At 39.2% G+C, this 26,393-nt stretch overlaps 1 protein-coding gene across 1 annotated transcript in view; it reads right to left on the bottom strand.

The window, feature by feature from the left end:
- Window positions 1-403: 403 nt before the first annotated feature.
- The window catches only part of PRKD3 (protein kinase D3), a 41,203-nt gene continuing 15,213 nt past the window's right edge, over window positions 404-26,393 (bottom strand). The window contains exons 4-19 of the mRNA XM_061365831.1: window positions 26,084-26,215; window positions 25,235-25,392; window positions 23,664-23,853; window positions 21,040-21,117; window positions 19,444-19,627; window positions 17,767-17,890; window positions 14,227-14,304; window positions 12,399-12,675; window positions 9,365-9,417; window positions 8,493-8,565; window positions 7,549-7,655; window positions 6,824-6,985; window positions 6,301-6,399; window positions 5,333-5,600; window positions 4,396-4,481; window positions 404-3,586 (exon numbers count right to left, since the gene is read on the bottom strand). Of these exons, the coding sequence (XP_061221815.1) occupies window positions 3,413-3,586; window positions 4,396-4,481; window positions 5,333-5,600; window positions 6,301-6,399; window positions 6,824-6,985; window positions 7,549-7,655; window positions 8,493-8,565; window positions 9,365-9,417; window positions 12,399-12,675; window positions 14,227-14,304; window positions 17,767-17,890; window positions 19,444-19,627; window positions 21,040-21,117; window positions 23,664-23,853; window positions 25,235-25,392; window positions 26,084-26,215 (2,243 nt within the window). The 3' untranslated portion in view covers window positions 404-3,412. The remainder of the gene's footprint in view (window positions 3,587-4,395; window positions 4,482-5,332; window positions 5,601-6,300; window positions 6,400-6,823; window positions 6,986-7,548; window positions 7,656-8,492; window positions 8,566-9,364; window positions 9,418-12,398; window positions 12,676-14,226; window positions 14,305-17,766; window positions 17,891-19,443; window positions 19,628-21,039; window positions 21,118-23,663; window positions 23,854-25,234; window positions 25,393-26,083; window positions 26,216-26,393) is intronic.

Genomic DNA, 26,393 nt, shown 5'->3' with positions numbered 1-26,393 from the left:
TTTACGGTTTCATGTACTAAATGTTTTGCAGTAACATGATTGGTGTATAACTACCTGTGCAGTAAGGTGAGAACCAAGTATTTTACCCTTGAGCTGAAAGCATATGAAACATCACATTACTTCTCCAGACTCTTTTCTCACCCCACTTTATGCTTCAGGGCTCTGTTTTGGTAGGGAGTGTTATTTCAGAGTAAAGGTAGTGCTTGTGTTTTAATGATACTTTTGAATGGAGACAGGAACCGTGCAAGAAGAGTTATTACAGTTCAAAGCACCAGCTAACAGAATTCCCACGGCAGGGCACATCTAGTGACAAATCCAGAAACAAGGAAGTATAAATAACCATACATTCCCAAGAACATGTGATAGGAGAGTTAATTCACGTAAATAAAAAGAACAAGTCTGATAGGGAAATAAATTTTATTTTCAAGCTTATCAGAGGATATTTACAAACAATGGGATGTATAAAAATATAAAAGTACTTGACAGTGTCCTTTTGAGGCTATAAATTTTACATGAGCTTTTTTCTAGCATCATCATAGCACTATTTCTTATGAACGCAACTTAAATGGCCTAGGGGTAGGGATATTAAACACTGTAACCTACTGCTGTCAAAGGCTGCAGTAAAGGTAGAAAAAAGGGGAATAGAAAACCTCAGCTATTTTTACTATGCTGAAGAAAGTTTACTCAATGTATGTCTGATTTTCTTTTGGTTCCTTGACTTCTAGCTGCTTGCAGCTTCTATTGTCTGGCCCAGTAAGTCTACATACACATTCAGGTAATGTCCTCCAACTGCCAACAGCATTATTTATTTAATACAACTTGAAGAATAAACAGCTCATACAATATTCTAGAGCACAGCAGACTTCATGGGGAGAGACATCAGCCAGGCCTTCTACTTCATTGTTGTCCCCTCCTTCCTCTATTCCTGTTGTGCTTTTTGGAGTGACTGAACTGGCTTTACTTCCTCCCTTAGAACACCACCAAAAAAACCCCAAACCCACAGGAAAACCTGAAGTGGCAGCTCAAGCATAAATGCTGAAGTTTATACCAAACTGAAGCTGCATTATTACAGTTAGGATGGAAAACAGCAACAGTTTTACTGAAATTTGGGCACTTGCACAATGGAAGCTGGAAAAAAGCCCTGCTTCACTTGCCAAGGCAGGGTAAATGCCAGACTGCTGACTTCATGGGTGACTGCTCTGGTTCCATAGATGAAAAACAGTGCCTTGCTGCAGGATTGGTCCTGAACACCTGCCTGAACAGGATGGCATGGTTCCACTCAAGAGTTCCTCTGCTCTCACTGCCCTGAGAGCACACGATGAGGAAGGTGACCCCCAGTGTAGGAGTGGCAGTGACAGGACAGCCATCAGGCAGCTCCCCTGCACAAACCTGAGAGAAACATGTGCTAGGAGAGAGGACTCTGGTGGCTGGAAGGGCTGGTGGGCACTGCCATGCACTAGCTTCTCGTGCAAGGGTTGGTATGCCCTAACAGGGAAGCCAGAGTGCAGCCTTTACCAGCCTGGATACCTGCAGAATGTAGTGGCAGCCAGATCAAAGGCAACAGGAAAAGAAAAGGCAGGTTAAACATCCAAACCTACCTGTGGTTATGTATTCCTGCAGCTGCTGCTGATGTTTTTATCACCAGGTCACTGTCACTGCAAGGAGCTGCCAGCCCTGAAATAACCGTGCCAAACTTTATGTATATCTAACATAGAAGAAGTCTGTTCACCTGCTTCCTTACCTGAATAACAACAGTAGAAAAGATACTTATCTAGAAACACACATACAAAAAGTCTTTACAGGAGAGAGAGGAAATACCCCAAAGCCTCTCGCTGACTTTGCAGTTCAAGCCTGTATTAGCTCTTTAAAAAGTATTTAAAATCAAGCTGCAGTTGAGCAGCTTGGCAGATTAGGGATATGTGAGGCCGTTCAGCACCTTCTAGCATCACAATGCTGTTATCCCACACAGAAAGGAAGACTTCACTTTTTCCATTTCCCAAAATTAGACAAAAAAACAAAACCAAACCCAACTTTCTTCTCTTTGCATTTAGCATTCATGGCCTCAAACATCTTTGAAATACCATGAACTCTGACTGCTACGCTGTCCTCCGAGGGCATCATTTCAAAGAACACTGCTGCTTACTCTCTATTGTGCCACAAGTCCATAAATGGTTGGAAATCCACCAGCTGAGGCATCTGCATAGAAACTGCATTAGTAGTTGGTCTGGGACTCTTCATTCAGCTCAAACAACACAGTAAAGAGGACAAGGAGGGGCTGCAGGTTAAGGTCAGAAGGCAAAGCCCCTTCTATGGTCCAGCTGCCCTGTCAGATGCAACAGGTGACCTGATACCCAGTGTTGCTCCCAGGTTTTGAGCCGTTAAGACACAAGCTCACAGGCTACAAAGTGCTCCTCATGTAAGTCCCGAGAATCTTAAAAATACTAAAAAAGTATTAGAAAAAATTAAAAAATCTAATTACTCAGAACAATAGAAGGAAATTGCATATGCTCGTCCCTATTTTTCCATATCCTTCTGCTAGAAGCTGGTTTTCCACAGTGAAAAGGTAAGCTACATCAAGTCTTGTGTGCTCTCTATTACTTGGGTAATGCCTTTGGTGTGTAACAACAGCATGTGCACCAGCCTTGTGCAGCAACATACTGTTGTGGCTTACTGCTCTGTTTTAACAGACAACAGAAAGGACCAGCATAGCTTTGATTGTCGTCTCTTTGGATTGTCAGCCAGCATTTCAAGAGGAATGTGAGAAGTTAGGGGGGGGTTCTCTGAGGGTAGCTGGAAAAAGTTCAGATAGGGCAAAGACACACATATTTAACTGTCTTATCAGCAGCAAGTTATTCCTTCATCTGTGAAGCAGTATTTTACCTAAACCACCATGTTTTGCTATGAGCCAAGGTATTCTGCACTGATTTCTTTTTACAGTCTCTTTTCACCATGCAGAGCTTAGGAAATGGGAGATGTATCCAAGTAACAGAAAACAGTCCTCTATGGCCTAGTAAATAGGGATTAGAAAACCATTACAAAATTCTTATTGTGTAGGTTATGAAAAAAACCCAAAACAACAAAATCAACAAACCAAAACCAGTCCAAACCTTGAAACCACACAGACCATTCAATGTGTGCACATTACACCTCAGTAATGGCTTTGCAGACACACAACTTGGTGACATTCTACCCAGTGGGGCCTGTGCCATTGTCCAGTAACTACTCATAGTTTAAGCAGAGATGGGGAGAAGCTTGTCAGATGACAGTCTATTCCCAAGTCAATGCAGGATCCTCTGGGGCGTTGCACACTGAACAGCATACAGCATTCAGAAAGAGAAACAGTTGTGCCAAAACTTATCTTCAGTTTTTTTCAGAGTATCTTTCCTTGCTGCAATTTAGCATAATGAATAGATCAAGGGTCTTCTTCCATATCATCTGGGTTGGGAGCCATAATAAAATGCTGGGGGTACTCAAGGTTGTGCTCATAAGCATGTTCTTTCCAGCGTGCATCATCGCTCTCGTGGGTAATGTAACGCTCTCCAATGCGTGTTTCAAATTCTCTGAGGTCAAGCCAAGTCTGATAATCCTAAGGAGTAAATGAGATTTAAGGCAGCAGTGTAAGAAACAGCAGTACTACACTCCCACAGGCAAATTCTGCAGTTTGCCTCTACTTTTAGTATAATGTTAAAAAACCCAAAACAAACACCTCTCCCCAAAATACCCCAACACTGTCCACAAAGAATGGTTCAAAATTAAGTAGGCTGGTATCTAAGGTTGTAATACTGTAAATCCTCAAAACTTTTATAACAAGACAGCTATGTCAGCTTCATTATAAGATTAATTGTACACATACCCATATAAGAAACTATACTCATTCCAATATTGATTTTGTAATTGAATTTTCCCCATAACATCTTTTAGGTTATTTGGGTGCACGGATACATCATACAGTGTTGTGAAACCCACTGCCAAAGGAACCCACCCCAAAGTGGTGGACAAATTCGTGGCACACACCAGCCTGCGCCTCTCTTTCAGCACTGAACTAACAATGTTTGTCTCTAACACTCATTGCAGTGTGGCTTCATGCACGCATCACTGCCCACATTCAGGAGATGCCAAAAGAGTAAAACTCTATGTTGGTGTCAAACAAAAAGGGCATAGTGACAGTAAGATAAAGTTTCCCTTGAGGAAAGAAGCCATTAACGGATGGACAGAACACTGGAGCACATAAAATGTAAAGCTAACCCCAGAAATACGCAGCCCTCTGTGAGTGCTTCTTAACAGACTTTGATAGCAGATTTAATAAGCCTCTGAAGGATTTAATAGAAAGAAAAAGCAAACAAAAAACCCCATTATTCACCCATTATAAACATAGAAAAAGGCAGATGGGTTTACCTGTAGCCACGGGTGACTAAGGGATTTGTCAACACTGAAACGCTTTCTCATCTTCACTTGAAGCAAATTGTTTATTAAATCAATGGCTGACAAAGAACAGGGTAAAAATGATATGCTTAAATATTCACCACCTCTATCATTCACATGCTGCACTGAAAGTCAATTTTTTTTACAAGTGTTTGTACAGAATGCTTTCAATCAAACTCTTGAATTTTGTATTTAGCTTTGTTTATGTTAAATGAGGCTACCAAACAGGTACAGGGTGAACTTCCCCCTAGCTTTAATGGAAATACTAGAAGATTTACTACGCTACTTGTTAATCTTCTCCCCTCCTGATTTAACTGGTTTTCAGAAATGCCTAAATAACTTGAGCATAATCCTGTGTTCCAAAATGATGCAGCTACTTCCACTATTGGAGAACCTTCTACACCTACACGTGTTACTTGTATATACACAGCTGGCACTGGACAGCAGCAGAGACCAACCCTGTAAGTTTCTACATTGTTCAAGACCTGACATTCAGATCCAGGTTTTGTTTCACTTGCTAATGTACAAAACTAAAATTCCAGAATCAACTTAGAACTGTTTCTGTAATATGAGTTTAGATTAAGCATGTTCTGAGATCAGCATTCAGCAAGTACTCACACATAATTTAACTTTTCATTGGGAATTTGGGGAAGTTTCAGGTTATTTACCCTACTCCTCATGCATGCAATTAGTTTTTCTTGCTAAATCTATTAGCCCATAGTGTATTAGACACTGTATCTTTCATAAATATATCCCAGCTCGTGTTTATCCATTTTGGCATAGTCGACTAAACTCAAGCTATCGGTAATTCTCACACTACTATCTATCTGAATTAACCTCAAAGTTTAAGCATTTCAATGCACTAATCTACGTATAAAGGCATTCTAAAAGCAAACATTAATTTCCTTACCTTCACTAGAAATTTCCTTCCAAGGATTTGGTGGGTACATAAATGCTGCATTTTGAATCTGATCATTGATATCCTCATCTTCATTGAATGGGAATGTACCACTAAGGCTCACATAGACAATAACTCCTACTGACCACATGTCTAGGGAGCGGTTGTAACCTTTACTCCTGAGCACTTCAGGGGCAAGATAAGCAGGTGTCCCCACCACAGAGCGCCGGAAAGATTTTTCACCAATGATGCGTGCAAAGCCAAAATCACACAGCTTCACCTGCAAAAGAAACACATTTTGAACTGAGAAATCTCTGCTCGATCTCCAAAGCATGCAGCTGCCCAAGACCAGAGTGGTACTTGGTACACTTTCTATCCTCATTACACATGGCATGCACTAAATCAGAGACAAACATGATGTAAGCCAGTCAGTTAAGGTTTTAGGTTGCTGGTTTTGCAGACTGCAAACCTAAACTGGCCTTGCACAGACTCAGGTCTGAGGCAATTTGTCTATTACATGGCCATCAGTGTGCAAATAAGGACAAAACACTTGATTCCCAACTCAGCACATTTTCAGAGGCAAATCCACACCCTCACAGGGCACAGAACCAAAACTTTAAGAGCATATGAATCCCAGCCAGATCACATTCCTCTTCCAGATTCCTGAAGCTAGTGACTTCAGCTACACAGAAATCAAACAGTGAGGTTTAGCTAGAACTCAGACCCAGCTTCTGAGTGGAAAGAAACTGAAACAGACCACTGAGCATAAAGCTAGGCTAAGAGTTGGAAGGAAAAAAAAGACAACTGTAATACATCTAATTCAAGTAATTCTAGACTAAGTCAGTTGATCAATCCCATAAGAGGTAACTTTTTAAGCAGCAAATTCTATATTTCTTAAAAAAAAAAAAAAAAAAAACCAAAACCAAAATAATCCCACAACAGTGAAAAGTGATGAAAAGTATTTTTTAATCTTCACTCACTTGAGGGAATGGCTCTGCTGATGCTAGTAGTACATTTTCTGGTTTTAAATCACAGTGCACAATGTTCTTGAAGTGTAAATTCCTCAAAGCAACAAGTATCTGCAAGAAGAAAGAACATTTTCAGAACTATTTAAGCAGATCACAAGTGTCAAAAGCCACACACACTAACCAAAAGCCATTTTTATCAACATAGTCTTCTAGAATTAACCCATGTAATATACTATGCAAGCCTGTCAGGAGTTGGTACTGATGGGGTTTATTTTGCTTTCCCAACCCTGTCTTTCTCAATGCTTACTGTTTTAACATGCATCTTTAGATGATCATAATGTTATGTGAAGGGAAAGAAGAACAAAGAATTTAACATAATTAACAGCCAAATTCTTTCCATGCTTATTCAACTTCCTGCAGATGTGCAGCCCTCTGTGCTCTTTTAAATAACAGTGCAGAAACCCCCTTCTCCAAACTCCATTCTCACCTAATTAGAAAAGACACATCTATTGAAGTAGAGAGACTGACTACCAACCTGAGTGACCATGAATTTAGTTATTCGTTCTGGAAGTCGACTTTTCTCACTGGAAAGAATCATCTCTAGCATATCCCCATGCAGCTTTTCCATCACAACAAAGACCCGTTCTGGTGTTTCAAACATACATTCCAGGTTCACAATCCCAGGGTGGTGCAAATTCTAAAATAGAGTAGTATAGGTATATCACTAAAACAAAACAGTATGAAATATGCCGGATTGCACAGAAATGTTGTACCCCAAATCAAAAAGCAGCTAAGTGGAGAGTTAGCAACAACAACAACAAAAAAAACCCCAAAATGTCTGAGGCAAGAAAGTAGCTTGAAACAAACATCAACCGCTGAAACATGCCAGTTAAGATTAATCTGATCCGAAATTATAAACTTACGGTTGATATACTCAGCAGCTTGAATACAGAACATATAAGATTAACACTCAGATTGAGGAGCCAGTAGTGGAAGACAGCAAAAAAGTAACACAGAATTCCTGTTACCCGAGTACACACCTTCAGTGGATCCCCTGTAGGGGATAGATACCACTCCCAAGTTATCAACTGTACCAAATACTCAGTAATTCCTGCTCTTCTAAGATTACCTCTTATAAAAAGACTCAGAAATCACATATGCAGATTAGACAAAGCAATTCAGAGCACATACACACATTACAAAATCTCATTAATGGCTTATCTGAGATAACTCCAATGTAATCCAAAAACACTTTTGTACCTGGAGAATGGCTACTTCATTACGAAGCTGACTTTCCTGTTTTGTTGGAAACCTCATCTTGTCAATGACTTTGATAGCCACATCTCTTCCAGTCTTCCTATGTTTTCCTAAACAGAAAATCAATGTCAGCCATCAAAAGGTTACCATTTTTAAACCATCAGTTAGCACTTTTTTTTTTCCTTTCTTTCCAGATTTATGGTCTGTGGTTTTTTCAACACTTGAAATTTGACACATGGGACCAAAAAATACAGGAAGAAAAAAAAGTGTGCTGATTCATGTCTAGCATTTATTCTTTTTGTGACTACACTAAACAAGCTATACATTGCAACAGATCTTTTTAATAACTGGAAGTGATAAAACTACATTTGAAACCCAAGTTGAGGTAAAGAATTTCTCCCTCTACTTTCTCCTGCTGACAGAAATGTGAAGCTAAACTGTTTGCATAAAATACGTCAATAATGCCTGCATAAACAGCCAAACCACAAATTAAAATATGTATTTTTCTAATTGCTTGTGGCCTCATTTCTCAGATGTCATTAAAAACCACGCATAACTGACAGCCTCCTTAAATGGATGACTTCTAAAACTCTGTAATACAGATAACAGTTAGAATTTGCAATTAAAAACAAACAAGCGAAAAACCAAAGGCCAAATGCAGACTAGAGACTGCTCTGTATTTAACTGTGGTCAAAATGCAATGCATATGCTCAAATGATTTTTATGCCAATGCAAAACTCTAAATGCAAAAAAAAACAAACATTAAGAACTGTAAGAAACACTACATAAAAACTGCACAGACAAGGTAACATGATCCAAACAAAACTTCTAACATGATAAACTTCACCTGGACAATCTAGGTACAGCTAAGTAAATAAGAAAAGACAAACTGTAGCAGACAGACATTCTAGCTCAGTAAATGGATAATGGAATCAAATGTACTTTACCTCCATATACAATACCAAACTGACCAGATCCCAGCACTTCATCAGCAAATATTTGGTACACAGAGCTGATATCCTACCGCATAAAAAAGAGAAATCACAAATACCAGTAGTCAAAATGTTCACAAGCTTATTAGTATATAGCACACAAGTACTGGTTAAGCTGTATTTACATTTGACATTAATCAAACTCTGTAAAGGGCACCACCATTACCCTTAATGGAGTGAAAAAACACAACAAACTTCCTGAAGAGGATGCACTTAGGTGCACTGTAAGTAGGGACAGTCAACTATCAGTTGTGCCAGGGAAGTAGATTACTTCCATATTTAACACAGACTTCGTTAGCTAGAATACCCTGGTGTTGATTTCTCATCCGGATGCTGTTACTACCAAGTACGTTGTAATACCCAGGTGTTACAAAGGTGACCCAGGCTAGAGCACCTCTCCTATGAAGACAGACTGAAGGAGCTGGCCTTGCTCAGCCTGGAGAAGAGAAACCTCAGGGGAGACCTTACAGCAGATTTCTGTATCCTACAAGAAATCTAGAGAGGGACTTTTTACAACGGCATGTAGGGGAGGACAAGAGGTAATGGCATTAAGCTGAGAGAGGGCAGATTTAGATTCATTATTGTAAGAAAATTCTTTAGTATGAGGACAGTGAGACACTGAACAGGTTGTCCAGAGAAGTTGTGTCTGCCCCATTCCTAGCAGTTTTCAAGGCCAGGCTGGATAGGGCTTTGAGCAACCTGCTCTAGTAGAAAGTGTCCCTGCCCATGGCAGAGGGGCTGAAACCAGATGATCTTTGAGGCCTCTTCCAACACAAACCATTCTGTGATTCTATGAAATAAACACATTATACAATGCACATACTCACCACATTCTCTTGGACCTGGCAATTTGAAACAGAGATGCTTAAAGATAACTCTTCTGCAATAAAGAAGACATAACTGAGTAAGTAAGTAGGAAGGGCAGGGGCTTTTTTTAGTAAAAAGGGGGAGAAAAAAACCCCAACTAAAACCAAACCAAAAATCCCCAACCATTTACTGACTTCTAACCCAGCCATGATGGAACAATTTTTATTGATGTTCTGCAGAAACATCATATCCTGGAACATGGATTTCATGGACTGATTAGATAAATAGCCTTAGGAGTTCTGCTGGAATTGTCTATTTTTTTGTCATGCCACCGATAACAGAATGGGTGTGTACACAATAGGGAACTGATGATCCAAAAGCAATAGTAATGTGGCAATTGTGCTGGAGTTCATTCAACTACTAAGGATTTCCAATAGTAATACAGAAAAATACAGGGAAGCAGACCAGGTATATACCTTATAGTCAAATGAACATGGTTACTGATTTCCTTTGGCATCATGAGATGCAGAATTAATGCATGAGAAAAGGAAACAAAGCAAGCAAGGCAAGAAGGCCTGATAATTAAAAAAGCAGTAAAACCCGTAATATAAACAATCTTTGTTTCATGGATTAACTACAGAAGTGTACGAGTCTTTGGAATATAAGAGCACATCTCGGAAGTGTAATTCGCAAGTAAAAGCACGAGATAGAGAACTTTTCAGCCTGCAGCAAATTTTGACAAGTTTTCATTACAGGAATAACATTAAGATGCACAGACAAGAAGAGATCTGTCAAGGCAGGCAGCAAACACCCCTTTCCTTTCACTTCCAAATATACCTACAAGGTGGAAAAAAGATAATACTACATATTTACTAGCCCTTTGAAAAAGTTTTCATTAGCCTTAGGAAGAACCATGAGATTTAAAAACCACAATTTCAGAGAACAAAGGAAATGTATCTGATTTTTGCCACCTGTGCTCCACCTCAGAGAAGGAATTTAAAGCCTCAAGATAGGAATAAATACTAGTTCTTAAAGACACCCTTCATTATCTGAAATATGAACTGGAATTACAGCCTTGCATATGTCTACTGATTATTGACTATAGCCAAGTCTGCACTGGAGTAACAGTACAGAACACAAGCAGAACCAAGAAAGGTGGTAGACAAAAAAGTTACTAAGGTCAACACAAGCAGTTTTTGGAAACTGTTTAAAGAGAACACACTGAACCCTTCTCCACAGATGGCTACAGCATACAAAATACCTGGTAGGTAGAGTATGAGTTACTACTTTCAAATAAATCGTCTGCAATGTTAAGAGCAATGGCTGAAAAAGACACTTCTGAAGAAGTCAGTAATGCCAGATTCAATATGTAATCTATACCAAGTAACATCTTACTGATCTTCTCTCATTTCAGCTCAGAAACATCCCACCTCAACCACCAAGCACAAGGTCAGAAAAGACTCCCTCCCTTGGGTCAGACTGGAAGAGCATCCTCCTTTCTAGCCACTTCTGGACAGATTGTGGTATAAAGTGGTAAGGTAGTGTCTTGCGGACACTTCAACACTATAAATTCCCTGATGCTGCTGCAAGCATTACAAGCAGGAGCAGGATCTCCCTCCTCTTTTGGTCTTGTCATTCAAAAGACTGTATTACAGGCTTCTGGGGCTTTTTTTTTTTAAATAGAAGTCTAGTTTTCTCAAAGACTCTTGGAAACTTTTGATGTCTTCTAATGTGTAGGAAGAAGAGGGATGAATGGGTATTTTGTGGGCTTTTTAGAGTTTAAAAAACAGCCTGAGTTGTAACACGATGTGTGAATGCGACTCCACAACTCATGGTAGTTACTTCTACTCCTAGAATCCTAAACACTTCTAAATACTTCAAGATACTCCATCACCACACCTACCCTTGAAGCTCTATTTCCTACAACTGCCAAGTTTTAATATAAAAATGTTATTATTTACACCTGAAAAACTACCGATTTTGGGAAAAGCAACTTTGCAAGTCTCAGCAACAGTAAGCCTTAGGTTCTAGAAAACAAAGTGAACTTTGGTGCATATATCTGGAACTAAGAATTTCATATTGAAAGTAGCATTTTACATATGTGTAAGGCCACTCGTGAGGTACCATCTTACAGGTATGTTTCTTCACTGTAATTGAATACAGATACCAGTACTGGCATTTCATAGTTAATGATTTCAGACCACGGTTGCACCATTTTCAGAAGGTGCCTTTACCTAACTCTAGTGGTTACATGCTCTTAACTGTTGTTGGTGCAGAGTAGCCAGACATCAGAGACAGAAACTAATCTCACATCTCCTGCAAAAAAAGAATTTCACTAAAAGAAGATTAAGGAGTAGCTGAAAGGTAAGAGGAAACTAAAGAATGAAAACATAAATCTCAGTACAGAATGTGAATTAATGTCATCACAAGGCACACGATGTTTGAAGAGAAAGAACACAAGATACAGTTTAGTGGAGTCTTGATAATGAATCTGATCCTATGTCAGAAAGAAACAGAGGGCAGGTGCATAAAAAGAATAGGGCACTTTTTATCACTACACACAGCTCAGCAAAAGTCCTTTCCAGCACTGGTGGTGTTTACATTTTATCACTTACTCCTTTCCTTCTCAGTTACTGACATCTCACAGCTTTAATATATATACAGGATAACATAAAAAAAATATCCAAATTTAGTTTTCAGAGTATATGATCTGAATATATTATTTAAGTATATTAAAAATATCTAAAGTAAGGTCCCTTTTTACATCCAGCAACTACATGCGAGATCTTACTGCTCCTACAATAAAGCTCTGCAATATGCATTCATATTGTAAATCTGATTCCTAACTACTACTTCCTGCTACAACAGATTGAAGGAGTTGCCCACCCTCCACAAACCTGAGTGTCACTTTTTAGAAACCTGTGGGAAATTATGGACACAATTCAGCAGAGGACAGATGGAAATACTTCACTCTAAATAAGACCTTTCCTGAAAGGAATCTTTACTATTAACAGCCTCAGAATATGAATGATAGTGCCTTGTCTGCCTGCTTACTGTGATCTTTTCCTTGTCCTGCAGCAGTGCAAACGCTAGCTTGAGGAGTGACTGGCATCAAAGCCTGACGAATGGCTTTCTCCCAGCCCTGAGCTACGTCAAGTCCAACTCCGGTGGCAGCAAGAACAGGACTGTGATGACTGCTGCCATTGTTTTCGCCAACAAAGTACACCATGGTGTCAGTGATGATCTCAAAACAGTAGGGGTTGCTGCCCTGTACCACGTTTGAAAAATCTCGAGGCTGAGTCACCTGAAGAATTTCTGAAAGTGGAATCTCCTGAAGAAAAATATTAAATGTTAAAAAAAAATGAAAATGCACATACTATTGTTATATACTGGTATTCAAAACTTAAAGTGCTTGCAAAGAAATAAAATACATAAAAATACCAAACACCAAGCCTCATAACTGATGTCATAAACTACACATGACCATTGCCCACCCACAGCTTTCTGAATTCCTCTCTACAAACCTAGAGAGACTTCCAGCCCCAGCACAGTTCTCTTGATACATGCATGAGACACCCCACCACCACACACAAATGATGCACAAGTACAGAATGACCATTTCCCCCTTGTGGTTTATGCAGCTTAGCTAGAGAAGATGACAGGGGAAAAGTGAAACAAGACAACATTAAGAAGATGATGCAGTTATATAAGCTAGTCAATAAAAACTGCTTCACTTATCTGAATCATTTTGGGTAAATAATCTCTTTCATACAGATATTAACAATTTCTGACTCCTCAGCCCTGTCAGTTTAAGATCATAGTGTAAGCAGTACTAGAGAACAGATCTGAAGGAAGAAATGGTTGCAAGTTCACACTAGCTGGAGGAGGACCACATACATAGGAAGGTGTACAGGTACATGTTACTTGCAAGAACAGTGAACAAGTAGGTGAACACAGGGCCGGCATTAGGGTGATAAGAGACAACAGGTGATTAAGATGAAGAACAAATAAATGTAAGGGCAAAAACCCGAATGATTCTAACAGCAAAGACAAATAACCTCAGATTTCAGCAGTTAGAAAGAGGACTGCAAACGGGCAAGTCAAAGGAATAGAAGCAATGACATAACAGAGCAACAAGCAAGGAACATATTTTACCAGCTGTGTTTTGAACGCACAGGGCAATACAAGTTATCAGAGAGGTCTGAGAAGAAGAGACTGCATTGGTCAAGATAGGGATGAAAAGGATCTGGGCAAGTTTAGCTGGGTGTACAGAGAAAAGGCTTGGTCTTATAAAGGAAGAAGCTGCAAGGTTTGGACCCCCACCTAAAGGTGTAAGACAAGAAAGGGAAAAATCCTGTTTATACATTCAAACACATTTTCTAAATATTCCACCAATGAACACACTGTTATACTAACAATACACTAAAATAACTGCTAAGCTTCGTGTATATAATGCCAGGCTGCACAGTAAATTTTCCTCTAAATCTTGCTTTCAAGTTTCAGTTGTACAGTTGGAATAATTTGAGATCAAATGAAATACGTAAGCATGCAAACTTCCAGTCACTACTCCTGTATAGAATGCAAAAACCCTAGCCTTCATTAGACTGGCAGCCAAACAGATTCTCTGGTTAATTGTAAAGAAGGTTTAATTTGCTAGGTAATTCAGAACAGTACATGTAAAATGTAAGGAGAGACGTAAGGAGAGCTGCAAGCAACTTTTCAGAATTGGTCCTGGTCCTTCTCACTTACAAGGTTTGGCCAACAATTAACCTGGTCAGTTTTGATTAAAAAAGATAAGGAAATTAAGAAAATACACTGCTCAGAAGTAGATTTTATATCAGAAAAACACTGTGCAATGTAATTATTACTCAGCATTCATTACCTTGTAATATTTTGTTCCTGATTCATTTTGAAACAGCGTGAGGCATTTGCTGTCCAGTCTCCAGTAATGTCTTTTTCTCTACAAAACACACAGTACGATAATGTAAGAAATAAATTGGTATGGCTTTGATTACCTGATTATTTAAATAAGAAATGCTTAAAATTACTAGCATCATCAATTAACATAAATCTACATGACTAGATACATGAAAAAGAAGCTCAAAAGTTATTCCCAGAAACCAGAAGAAAGTATCACTTACCTAACAGTAATAGCAGTGACAACAGCAGCTATCTCACACAGAAAAAACACTCACCTACATGGGTTTCACTCTAGGTAATATGCTCCCTGAATCTGAAGCATTTTAATTTAGTAACAATTGTTGGGAGTCATGCTTCCTCCCTGTGAGCCCTCACACCAACATCATAAGGGTTCAAAGGACTGAACAAGCCTAACAAGTCCTTAATTCTTTTGTCAACACAGTTCAAGAATGTCAAGAGGCGACAAGCAAGACAGACAGATTGCGAGATTCAAGTGGACAAAGTATCTTGGGGGGGAAAAAAGAAAAATATAACCCAAGACAGACTGAACATCCATTTTCTGAAAGTCTCCACCAATAAGAAACATCTGCATCAAAACGAGAGGCCACGAGGATGATGAGGGGACTGGAGCACCTCCCATATGAAGATAGCCTGAGAAAGTTGGGACTGTTCAGCCTGGAGAAGAGAAGGCTGTGTGGAGACCTCATAGCAGCCTTCCAGTATCTGAAGGGGGCATATAGGGATGCTGGGGATGGACTCTTCATTAGGGATTGTAGTGATAGGACAAGGGGTAATGGGTTAAAACTTAAACAGGGGAAGTTTAGGTTGGATATAAGGAGGAAATTCTTTCCTGTTAGGGTGGTGAGACACTGGAATAGGTTGTCCAGGGAGGTTGTGAATGCTCCATCCTTGGCAGTGTTCAAGTCCAGGTTGGACGAGGCCTTGGGTGATATGGTTTAGAGCGAGGTGTCCCTGCGGGGTTGGAACTTGATGGTCTTAAGGTCCTTTCCAACCCTAAGTATTCTATGATTCTATGAATTGCACATAACTGTCTTGTAATTTTAAGCAGAAGAAACAAAGAAGCTTTTAGTATGTATGACTGTATGAGTCTAACTTACTTTGCTTGCCCCATGCTCACTTATTAAACCCATTTGTATGTTTCTGTGACAAAAACCCAAGACCCTCATTCTGGCTTAGGATGCAAAAGTTTAAAACACAATACAGCAGAGCTTAAACACCTTCAATCATCGGGAAGCTAGGCCTACCTGTAGCAGTTAGACAAATCTACGCCATGAATGGATTTAATTAAATGGAATTCCCAGGCAGCACTGAATGGAAGATGGGTAAAGGATGAATTGTTCTCTTGGACATATATACTCTTTATAAAATCATGAATCAGGAAAGACTTTAGAGGAGGGAAAAATCAAGGAACATGTGGTAACTCCTCGGTGATTCAAAATCTGCCTATACCCTATTCTGAGAAAGGATGGGCTCAGGGTGAGGAAAACAATGTAGATGATACAGAAACTTCTCATTATAAAGGGTGGAGTATCTTGTTATCCATGATGAGCAAGAAGAATATAGATACTGCTGTTAACATGAACCTTTCTGGAACTGACAGAAAGCCCAACTTCTTCAGAAATAGGAAACAGTCTGACATTGCTGAGAACAGAGGGGTCAAGGGAAACAGCTGATATTGTAATGCCTAACATGGAAGTCTCCTCCCATTAGGGAGCAATATGAGATCTTGCTTGGCTGACAGTACGTTGCTTTGGGGCAGAATACTCCACTTTATTTGCATGGCCTTCTCGGTAGATGTCATCTAGGTAGCAGCCAGGCTGACAGCAGAATAAAAACAAACTAAGCTAAGGTGTACAATCTGACCACTGTTCCATGAAGAGTTTCAAAAACGTCCATGGAAGAAAGTACTGGCTGTACTGAAAGATTAAATCAGAGCTGAGTACCACACCTGCCATGAATACTTCAGAACTATTTGTCTTCGCCTGCTACCTGGCCTTTGTTTTTCATAGCCAGCTGGTAACTGTGTCTGTTAAGTAGCCTTGGCTGGAATGTCATCTGAAATGCGCTAGATACTTGTTTTTGTTTGTGATAAATACATCTAGGTATTACAAAACTGTACTTCAAAGATGTTTTTTAAGGCAGTTTCTGACAGACCACAGTGGTCTGTTTAGTTGATAATCACAAAAAGCAAAAATACTACAGTAGCCTGAGATGACTAGTGTCACTCCTCAGCTTGATTTTAGGATAACTTAAATTAACTTTGCTTCTATAAATTCTTGTAGTCCCCTTCAATTAGACTCCTGTGTAAACACAAAGAATGCAAAAGTATTCATGCTGCCTTTCATGAAGTCTCAATATAACACACTGCCGCATGAGATCTGGAAGTGTCTTGACTTCATCCTTTTCATTCATCTATGGCATCCTGGGGTGTATTAGAAGGGGGGTGGTTAGTAGGTCGAGAGAGGTCCTCCTTCCCCTCTACTCTGCCCTGGTGAGACCTCATCTGGAATATTGTGTCCAGTTCTGGGCCCCTCAGTTTAAGAAGGACAGGGACCTGCTGGAGAGAGTCCAGCGCAGGGCAACTAAGATGATTAGGGGAGTGGAGCATCTCCCTTATGAGGAAAGACTGAGGGAGCTGGGTCTCTATAGTCTGGAGGAGATTGAGGGGTGCCCTTATTAGTGCATATAAATATATAAAGGGGGAGTGTCACGAGGATGGAGCCAGGCTCTTCTCAGTGGCAAACAATGATAGGACAAGGGGCAATGGGTGCAAACTGGAACACAAGACGTTCCACTTAAACCTGAGAAGAAACTTCTTCTCAGTGAGGGTGGCAGAACACTGGAACAGGCTGCCCAGGGAGGTTGTGGAGTCTCCTTCTCTGGAGACGTTCAAAACCCGCCTGGACATGTTCCTGTGTAGCCTTATCTAGGTGTTCCTGCTCCGGCAGGGGGATTGGACTAGATGATCTTTTGAGGTCCCTTCCAATCTCTAACATCTGTGATACTGTGATCTACCAAAAAGATGAGAGGATCCATTCGCTCCAATCAGACAACTCTAAGGAACCCAGCTATTCTTCCTTATTTTCCTTCCCAATACATAAACCCAAGGAGTTTGCCTAAGAAGGTTCAATTAAGAGATGATTACTGGTAGTACTGGAAACAAACAATGTAGTCTTTTTGGAGGATGCTTGAACAGCTAAGGACAGAGTCAAGCCACAATTCTTCATACCAGTAACATCTGGAAAGCAGGGTGTGTTCAATAATGCTTATTTTTAGATACAGCAAATTGATGGGGGAATGAGGGGCCCTCATATGTACACATAAATATTTACAGACACCTAGATCATTAGAATAACAGTGTCAATAGTTAATAGTTCTTTCAAATGATACTGTAAACCAAAATATCTAATTAAGATAATTAAAATACACTGGTTTAGAAAAATAATCTAATTTAATTTAGGGAGAAATCAAAGCCACTGACCAGATTGTCTCTACTAGTATAGTGGACCATCCATCCTTCCTTCACCATTGTACTGCTCTTCCTCTTTGTGTGCTTGATCGACTGTACAACTCTCATGAGTGGAATATTATTGCTCGTTGAAGGACTAAAAAAAGAACAGTTAATATTTAATAAACGAAATACAACAGTACTGCAATTATACTGGTACTACACATTTAGACCATTATTTTCAGGAACAGGCACCATACAAATTTTATTCATAGCTGAAACTGGTAAGGTATCTGAGTTCCCACTATCTCTCCTAGTGCAAGTGTTGCAGTACATAAATTGATCTACAGAACACAGAAGAAACACACTGGAATGAGGACACCTACGGAAACCATCTTCTCTCAAAACAATTAGCTGAGACTGATGGTCTTAATCCAGCATAAAAATATAATGAACATCAGCATCACTATTATTTTCTCTTGTCTAAGCTGACTATGCTACTTCTTAATATTTTTATTACACCACTGAATGTCCCTAAGCATACTTTCTAGTTACAAAATTATTAACAGGGGTGTGTTAATTCAAATCCCAGCTGCACTAGAAAATTCTATCCTGCTCAGGGATGGTAACTGTTCTGCAGACAAAGAATTGACAATCTCTAATATTCTGACAGTCACTACTTAAACCTACATTTTTTAAAAGCACTGAAGATGGAGTCAACCACTAAGTTACCTGCTTTACACCAGAGCTCCTACATGTGGCACTAACAGAAACGTTTGTAAATGAAATCCCAAATTAGATTCAAAACAAAAAACGTAAGGATGCTTTAACACAGCATTCTGTGTAATTCTAGTATACAGAATGTATATTATATAATATAATTCTACAGTATAACTGTAGATGCCACAGGATGCTCTACTTGCTAAAAAAATTAACTGCTTCAAATCTAATTAGAAATAAATGGAAAAATCCTACCTAGAGGTGCAACACAAAAAAGCTGCTACTTCCAACTCAGGAAGTCCTTGACCTATAAATCACTGGAAGTTGGGAAGGTATCACTATATGTTCTTCCTCACATATTTGAATGTTAAGTCCAGAGCTACCATGACCTTTAATTTGACCTAATAGAACTGTTCTTATGTTAAGAATGACATAAGAAAATCAGGATGACGCTATTCAGAATACAGAAGTCAAAAGACCAAACCTGATTAAAGGAGCTATGTAACAGTGATTAAAGGAACCACATAACACCTTCGGATAGAGGACTTCAGAAAAAACACATTCAAGATAAAGCAAACTTCTGCCTAAATTAATATAATTATGATGTGAATATTAAAAAGTATCTCAAGTAATTCCTTTTAAATCAGCAGATGCATAATAGTAACTAAATTAGACTGAAGTCACAAAGATCTTAGTCATGTCATGCATGTTAAACTGTAAGTTTTACCATGTTTTGATAACACTGTTTTACCTCTTTGGTAACAGCCATTTCACAGCACCTTTCAATTAAAAGAGACTATATTATGGTAATTTTTAGGTTTCAATTTTCTTGAGACAGAATAACTTTCTGAAATGTTTAAGTATTGAAAAGAAAGAAGAGAGGAAAAAAAAACTCACTTTAAGCGGTGCAAGTTGGCTTATAAAAAAATCTTTTACTCACATTATTGAGGAAAGTACATCCAGAGCAAAGAAATCCACCTTATGACTTACCTGATGGTTTTGACAGCTTCTTCATCTTTGTCTGCATCGAGGTCAGATGGATCCATAAAGAAGATCTTGTCCTCTGGTGGAGAGGGCTCCTCAGCATCATCTAGACCTCGACTACCATCACTGTTCAATTCGCTGCTATCAACTTCCATTGGCATGTCCAAGTCCTGCCCTGGGCTAGCAGGTTCTGGAAACAACACAGAATTCAGGTATTCTTTCAAGTATACAGTTTAAAAGAAAACAAAACCACCATACCCAAATACCCACACCTCCCCACCCACCCCCCGATTTCTTCCTCAGTGTCTTCAGTTCATATTTATGCAAGTAAACATAAAAGTAAAATCAGAATATAAAAAGTCCTCTAGTTCTCACTATATGAGGGAAGTGCAAAACAGGCTACTGAACGTTACCAATTTGGTTTTGCTAAATGCCAAGGCAAGAGAGACCCAACTAGAACAAGAAACATGTTGAAAAAAACAGAGTAAAAAGCTTAAGGTCTAAACCTGTATCTCATTAAGTAATTCTGTTCCACAAGTAATCAGTACAAAGTAACCTTTCACTGGCTAGAGATTACCCAGAGGATTATTCCTGTGAGAATGAAATTCTCCATCAACAGAAACCAAAATCTGTTCTTGCTTTTGTAGCCCATAATAGCAAATGTAAGAGAGAAAAGAGGGGCTGTGGTATTACAGAAAAAGAGAAAAGCAGAACAGATCTTATTCACATCTTTCTGCTGGCAGAAGTTTAATGTTTCCAAAAGCTTTATGACTTGCACTGTGCAAAATTACGAATTAAGATATAGCATTAAGAATTAAGAAATACCTTAATCTATAGCCTTTTTTTAGCCTTTTTTATTATTATTATTTTTTAGGCCTGAAGACAGCTCAATTGAAGGTGGGAGAAAGAACAATCAATCAATCAATCAATCAATGATAATAAAAAGATTCCTTATGTCCACAGAAGAATTATATGAAATCATAGTTCCCAAACTACATGCGCTAGCACCATCACAAGGGTGCTGAATGCAGGCTGAAGCAACAACATGGTGGCCAACAACCAAAAACCTAGGCAAGAGCCTTGGAGCTGGAAAATGGAGGCATGAATGGATGGAACATGTTGTGCAATGGCAACAGACCCAGTGTTTTTTCCTTTCTCTTTTATCTTGGGAACTGCTGGGCCAACTCTGGTCACTACAGATCATGGATATGGGAAAGTCATAAAAATGGTACTAGTCTTCAGATAATAACATTTACAAATACATTTCATGGTGAACAATGAGCAGACTGATCACAACAGATGATTATTTTTTCAACGCTGAGAAAGCTTCTTGATCTTTTTATTTCCTTTGAGCAATCTCAGGCAAAGCACACTGCGCCCTTGCCAAGGCTGATGAAGTAAAGCTGAAGTCACCAGAGTGTAAGTTTTACAATGCATCTTTTTAACTGTTTTTAATAAAACCAGATCAGTGATCTCAGGAGAAGAAACTGGGAAGATAAAACAAAAAGACATGAAATATTCAAAGATGAGAGAGAAAAAAGGTAATGCATCGCTAGACCTCCAAAGATCTGTTAGTATTTGAAACCATGTTTCTCATCTTACCTCCGTTAAAAATCACCTCTCCAAGACAGTCTTTTGGCACTTTAGATGCACAGCGTTTGTGACAGTTGAATCTGCAATCTAAAATAGAAGATAAATAAGTTTATGATAACAGAACCTCACTCCTACTCAGCCACTAACATTCTATCTTTCACTACTTCCATCATAAACTTCAGCTCAGTTTTATACATTTGGATGTAACTGAAGACAGCACCAATGAGGTCGCCTCCAGAAGGAAATTAACATTCTTGTCCTGATGTCATATGTTGATTTGCACCACCACTATTCATTGTGTCAGCACTTCCCCTTCCAGTACAAAAGTTTTCTACTTTTCCAGCTTTCTCTGCGGTTATTTTTGCCATTATGATGTAATTTTTCCCACCCTCTCATTTGTTCCACATCCTTTTTTCCACTGCTGTGATTTAAATGTCTCATCTCTACCATGTTTCCCCACCTGCCACCTTAGACTTGCAGCTGTCAGAGCCTCTAGGATCACACACCTGTATCGCAGAGCAAATATGCTGTGCAGTAAATCCCCTATCATTCAGACAGGCTGAACATTAAAGCTCCATTTCTGCCTGCTGACATAAAGACAGACAGAATAACGTTGTGTCCAGATCTGGCCTGATGTGAAGATGGAATTTAACCTGGATGTGTGCCATTTCTGCATCTGAGGCATCAGATGCAGCCTACTGAACAAAGTCCAGCATACAACATTAGTTGTATTTAACAAGAATTTCCTCTATTAGCAGTATCATCACAACTTTCAGCTCAGTGTGAACATCACGAATCTCAAAACTCCCTACTGCTCCCACAACTGTTTTCAATCTGACAATTTAGCCCCTTTCTGCTATCCAAGGAAAGCTCACCGTGCTTTCCTTTTCAGCCCAGACAAGAGAAATATCAGTATCTCCCCAGACTAAGGGCAAGTCAATCCTAATAAATTAAACTACACCTAGAAACATTCTTAGGTATTGCAAGTAGTCTAGTAAACAGTTAGAAACATTCCCTAGCATACTTTTAGTCCCCAGCATTAGCACAGTCCCAAACAGTTCCCAGGTCTAGTTCTGATTTATAGCAGAGCATCCCATGAAATTTTTCCAACAGGCAGTCTGCATACAACCACCCAGCCTGGGATACTAAGAAAACTTGTTCATGACCATGGGCCATATTGTCCCGTTGACCTCAGTGTCCAGGTCCAGGAATGGTGCTGGGCCCATTTTAATTTATTACCACAAATACAGCCTTAGCATCCCAGAAAGTCCAAGCAGATGCTTGGATGAATTCAAGAAATCCAGGGTTGTTACGGGTACTCAGGAACACAGTACTTATGAAAGACCCATGATGCTACAAGATTTGTCAATGTGCACAAAGAAGTTGGTGTGAAACCTTAAGAATCTGCATGAGAAAGTGGTATGAAAATATTTTGATTGTTTAATACCTATCCCTGATACACTGAAAATACATATAGGATCATACTGCACAGACCAAGGCCTATTAGTATTTCTGTCCTCTGTGTATATATAACATTTCTCTCAGCTTGTTTTCCATACATAAATGTTATTTTTACCCAAGGTCATTTGCTTCCTTGAAACTGATGTGGTAGCCCCATTTGTCTGGCTGGATATACAGTCACAACTGCATATGGTCAGTAGCATCTATGCGTGAACTATGTTCTAAAACTGCAAAACACCTTTTTTCAGGCTTCATTATTTATGTATTGCATGTAACCAAGAGACACAGTGACGGGGGGAGGGAACAGTTCAGGATGCTGCCTTCAAACAGACTACAAAGACTGCAAATTAATAAAACCAGAAATGAAAGATAAAACTACTTCTTTACTTGAGACAGCAGTATTTTTAGTAAAAAGAAGCACAGCCGTAAGCTTACAATTTTTGCTCTCCTCTACTTAAGGAAACTGAAAATGTATTCAGTTATCTCTTTTAAAATGTCGACTTTTAGTACTCACATGTGACTAATTCACATGAGAGAAATGGAAAGTCCTTTCTATATTGTTTATGATTCATCACTACAGTTTTCTTTCCTAAACCAAAGCTGATAAGATTTGCACTACCCAGCAACAAACAGCTGGAAGAATGTCACAATGTCATACTTATGCCCTGGGAACTGCATGGAAGTCTGAGAACTGAAGTCATGCATCTTAACATATGCTAAATAAACCCCATGCAGCTGATGAAGCCTAAGCTAGCTCAGGAAAGGCACCTGAAAAAAAAAAAATTTGGAAAATTTTTCCAAACAATAATAACCAGTATTCTGTACCAAAGTAACATAATGAAAATTTACAAATTTTTCAGTGATGAGCCTGGAAGATACTGAACAAAGGGAGGTACTTCCCATTTTTATTAATTTAGGATTATCCTTTTACAATTAAGGTATTCCCAATCTGTTTGTGATTAAATCTTCTTTTTCAGAAAACTGTCCAATGCACAGGCTACTGGACTGAGATGAGGGCTGCTGTCATCCTCTCAAAAATACAGTTTTTCCAAAAACTATACTGCCCTCTTTCACAGTGTGCATCCTTCTGGCAATGAAAACAGAAGCTGAAATCAATTTTAAATACAAGACCTTTACTGAAACTTGTTGCAGCAGCAGAAAAACAGATTTACCTTTACACTGCATTCCTTGGCGGAAAAGACCCTTGAGCAGCCGTTTGCAATACTGGCATATGGTTGGACGAGTGTAAGAGTGAACAGCAAAGGTGTGTGGAACCTTTACTCTGCAAAGCACCATCTTTTCCATCCAGATGGGACGGCCACTCCAGGAGGGAATCCTCTTACTAGGTTCTGGGCAGCAGCGCTGGAATAAAGAAGGTATACATGATTTGCACCAAAACTGTTCTACTGTCATGACTTTGAAAAGTCATGGCAGTCAGGTAAAGTCCCTGGTGCCTGGAAAAAGGCAAACATGGCACCCATTTTTAAAAAGAGTAGAAAGGAGGACCCCTGGAACTACTGACCTGTCAGTCTCATCTCTGTGCCTGGGGAGATCATGGAAAAGATTTTCCTAGGAGCTACGCTACACATCTAGAGAACAGTGGAGTGATTTAAGACAGCCAGCATGGCTTTACCGAGGGCAAGTCCTGCCTCACCAACCTAACAGCCTTCTATGATGGCGTCAGTACATGAGCAGACAAGGGAAGAGATACTGACCTAAAGTATTTTAAGACTGATGAAAGATGAACCACAAACAGGATAATATATTACTGACCATCCAAGACTAGTATTCAAAATCAGGTAAGAAAGAAGAGGTGTCAAAGAGCTACTAAACATACATGTAGAAATCAGAAACTCTGGGACAGAAGGTTACAATTCTACGATCACCGAGTAAATCTTACCAGCAGTTACAAAATTCAGAATTCAGTATTTTTCATGACTCAAGACTACACTTCATAGGCTCTAACTAAAAATATATGTTCTTGAACTAGACAATCTATACAATTTATATTTTAAACTGTGGTAAGAATTGTTCTACTATAAAGCAATAGAATTAGGTAAGTAGGAAAGACTAAGTGACTAAAGCACTGCTTTTACCCCACCATAAAAGCAGAAATGAAACAAATGGATCTTACCACTGCCTGTCCTGTCTTACAATCCAAATATAATTGCAGCATAATCAATAACCTCTCAGCAACCATCATAACCATTATAACGAAGAGCTATTATGGATGACTTTATACTGTAAGCCCTTCATTCCCTACACCCTCCTTGGTAGGGCTTTGAGTTTTTTAGACTAACTCTCTGAAAAGCATAACAGCATATCAGGAACTCACTCTCGTCTCCCAGCATAAAAGCTTACAATTTGTACTGCTTTAGACAAGTACCTATTCTGTACTGATACCATAATTACAGAATCAATCTGTATTACAAAGAAGGCAGGATGTTTTATCATTCCTGAAACTAAATTTCTCAGAGCTCATGTAACTATGAGTGACAGACTAATAACAAAATTATACATAAAAGTTATAACTTACTTTCCATTTCATTTCTCACAGTAATAATAGTTATCAGTAAGTGTCACAGGCTAAGACTCCACAGGTTTAAAAAGCAAACTAAACCAAATCATAATGGTTAAGCTCAACTCCCTGGTACCCATTAATGAGACACTTGCAACACTATCTAGTTCCCCAGAGTTTTAAGGGTTTAAAACCAGAAACTGTTTCCCGTTTCACATTACATACTTCTTCAGAGGCAGAGGATGTGTATTCAGCTTGTGCTGGTCTTGGAACTGAAAGCCCTGCTCCTGGTAAGGACACGTTAGACAGACGCCTCTTTCTCACTCCACTGCAGTTATTTGGAATCTTGAAGGCACATCGCTTATGGTAGTTTAACCCACAACCTAAAAGATAAGTTATTTTAGACAAAAAAAAAACCCTCTCAGCATTCAAAGTAACAAAATTAGTATTGATATTTTGATAAAGCAGTTAAAAAGATGATCCAGAAAAATGGTAAAGGCAGAAATAGACTGGTCTGTTAAACTCTCTTTAGTGTTCTTGTGCTTCACAGAAACAGTTTTTTCTGCACCACTTGCTGTAACACTGGTCCTCAGTAAGCCCAGCTACAGAAACAGATCTAAGACTCCAAAGCAGCTTCCCCCTCCACCATGCAGCTTTCATCAGCTTTTCACTTCAGAGCACAAGGCCAAGGAGAAGCCAGTGAGCAGGCAGCATCAGTACCTGTCAGCAGGCTGCAGAGTGCTCCACACAACCAGCTAAATGAAGGCTATACAGAAAGGAATTCCCCTTCAGGAGTCTCTCCAAAGTACGTGTTCCTTGTGCAAAGAACACACTCATAAGCTAGCTATTTCTTTCAAAGTAGGAAACATGAACACTTCTTAAGTCTTTTGCTCAGGGTCACACAAGGCTTGCACTAATGCCAGGATCAGAACTCAGTATTCTGATGTATGACCCCTCCAGACTCTAAAATACCACATTTATCAGGTGCTAACATATCAAACATGACACACTTGCTTTTTCCTCATCCTATATAGACACACATACACAAAAATACACTAAAAATCACAGACTTACCTTCACATTTTAAGCCTTGTCGTACCAAACCCCAAAGCATCTCTCCACAGTAGTCACAAAAAGTAGGAGCCTTGTAGGAATGCACATAAAGTGCATGAGGACGAATCTGGAAATCTTCAACTGTAGCCAAAGCTTTTAAAAAATTGCAGTAAGTTATGGTTCTTGCCACAGGATCAACAAGGATTTATGGAAAGAATATGTTGTTTTAAAAATGGCACATTCTAAGAACACTAACGAGCTGTTTAGACAATAGCATTTTACTATACACCACTTAAATATGCTTTCAGAAGATACCATAGTTTTCAGTAAG

This window comes from Neopsephotus bourkii, unplaced genomic scaffold (genome assembly GCF_033783945.1).
Source record: "Neopsephotus bourkii isolate Nb327-2 ecotype Australia unplaced genomic scaffold, CSIRO-AGI_Nbou_v1 NB_1292, whole genome shotgun sequence".
NCBI classification, from domain to species: domain Eukaryota; kingdom Metazoa; phylum Chordata; class Aves; order Psittaciformes; family Psittacidae; genus Neopsephotus; species Neopsephotus bourkii.
This window is presented reverse-complemented; position numbering and strand designations above follow the sequence as displayed.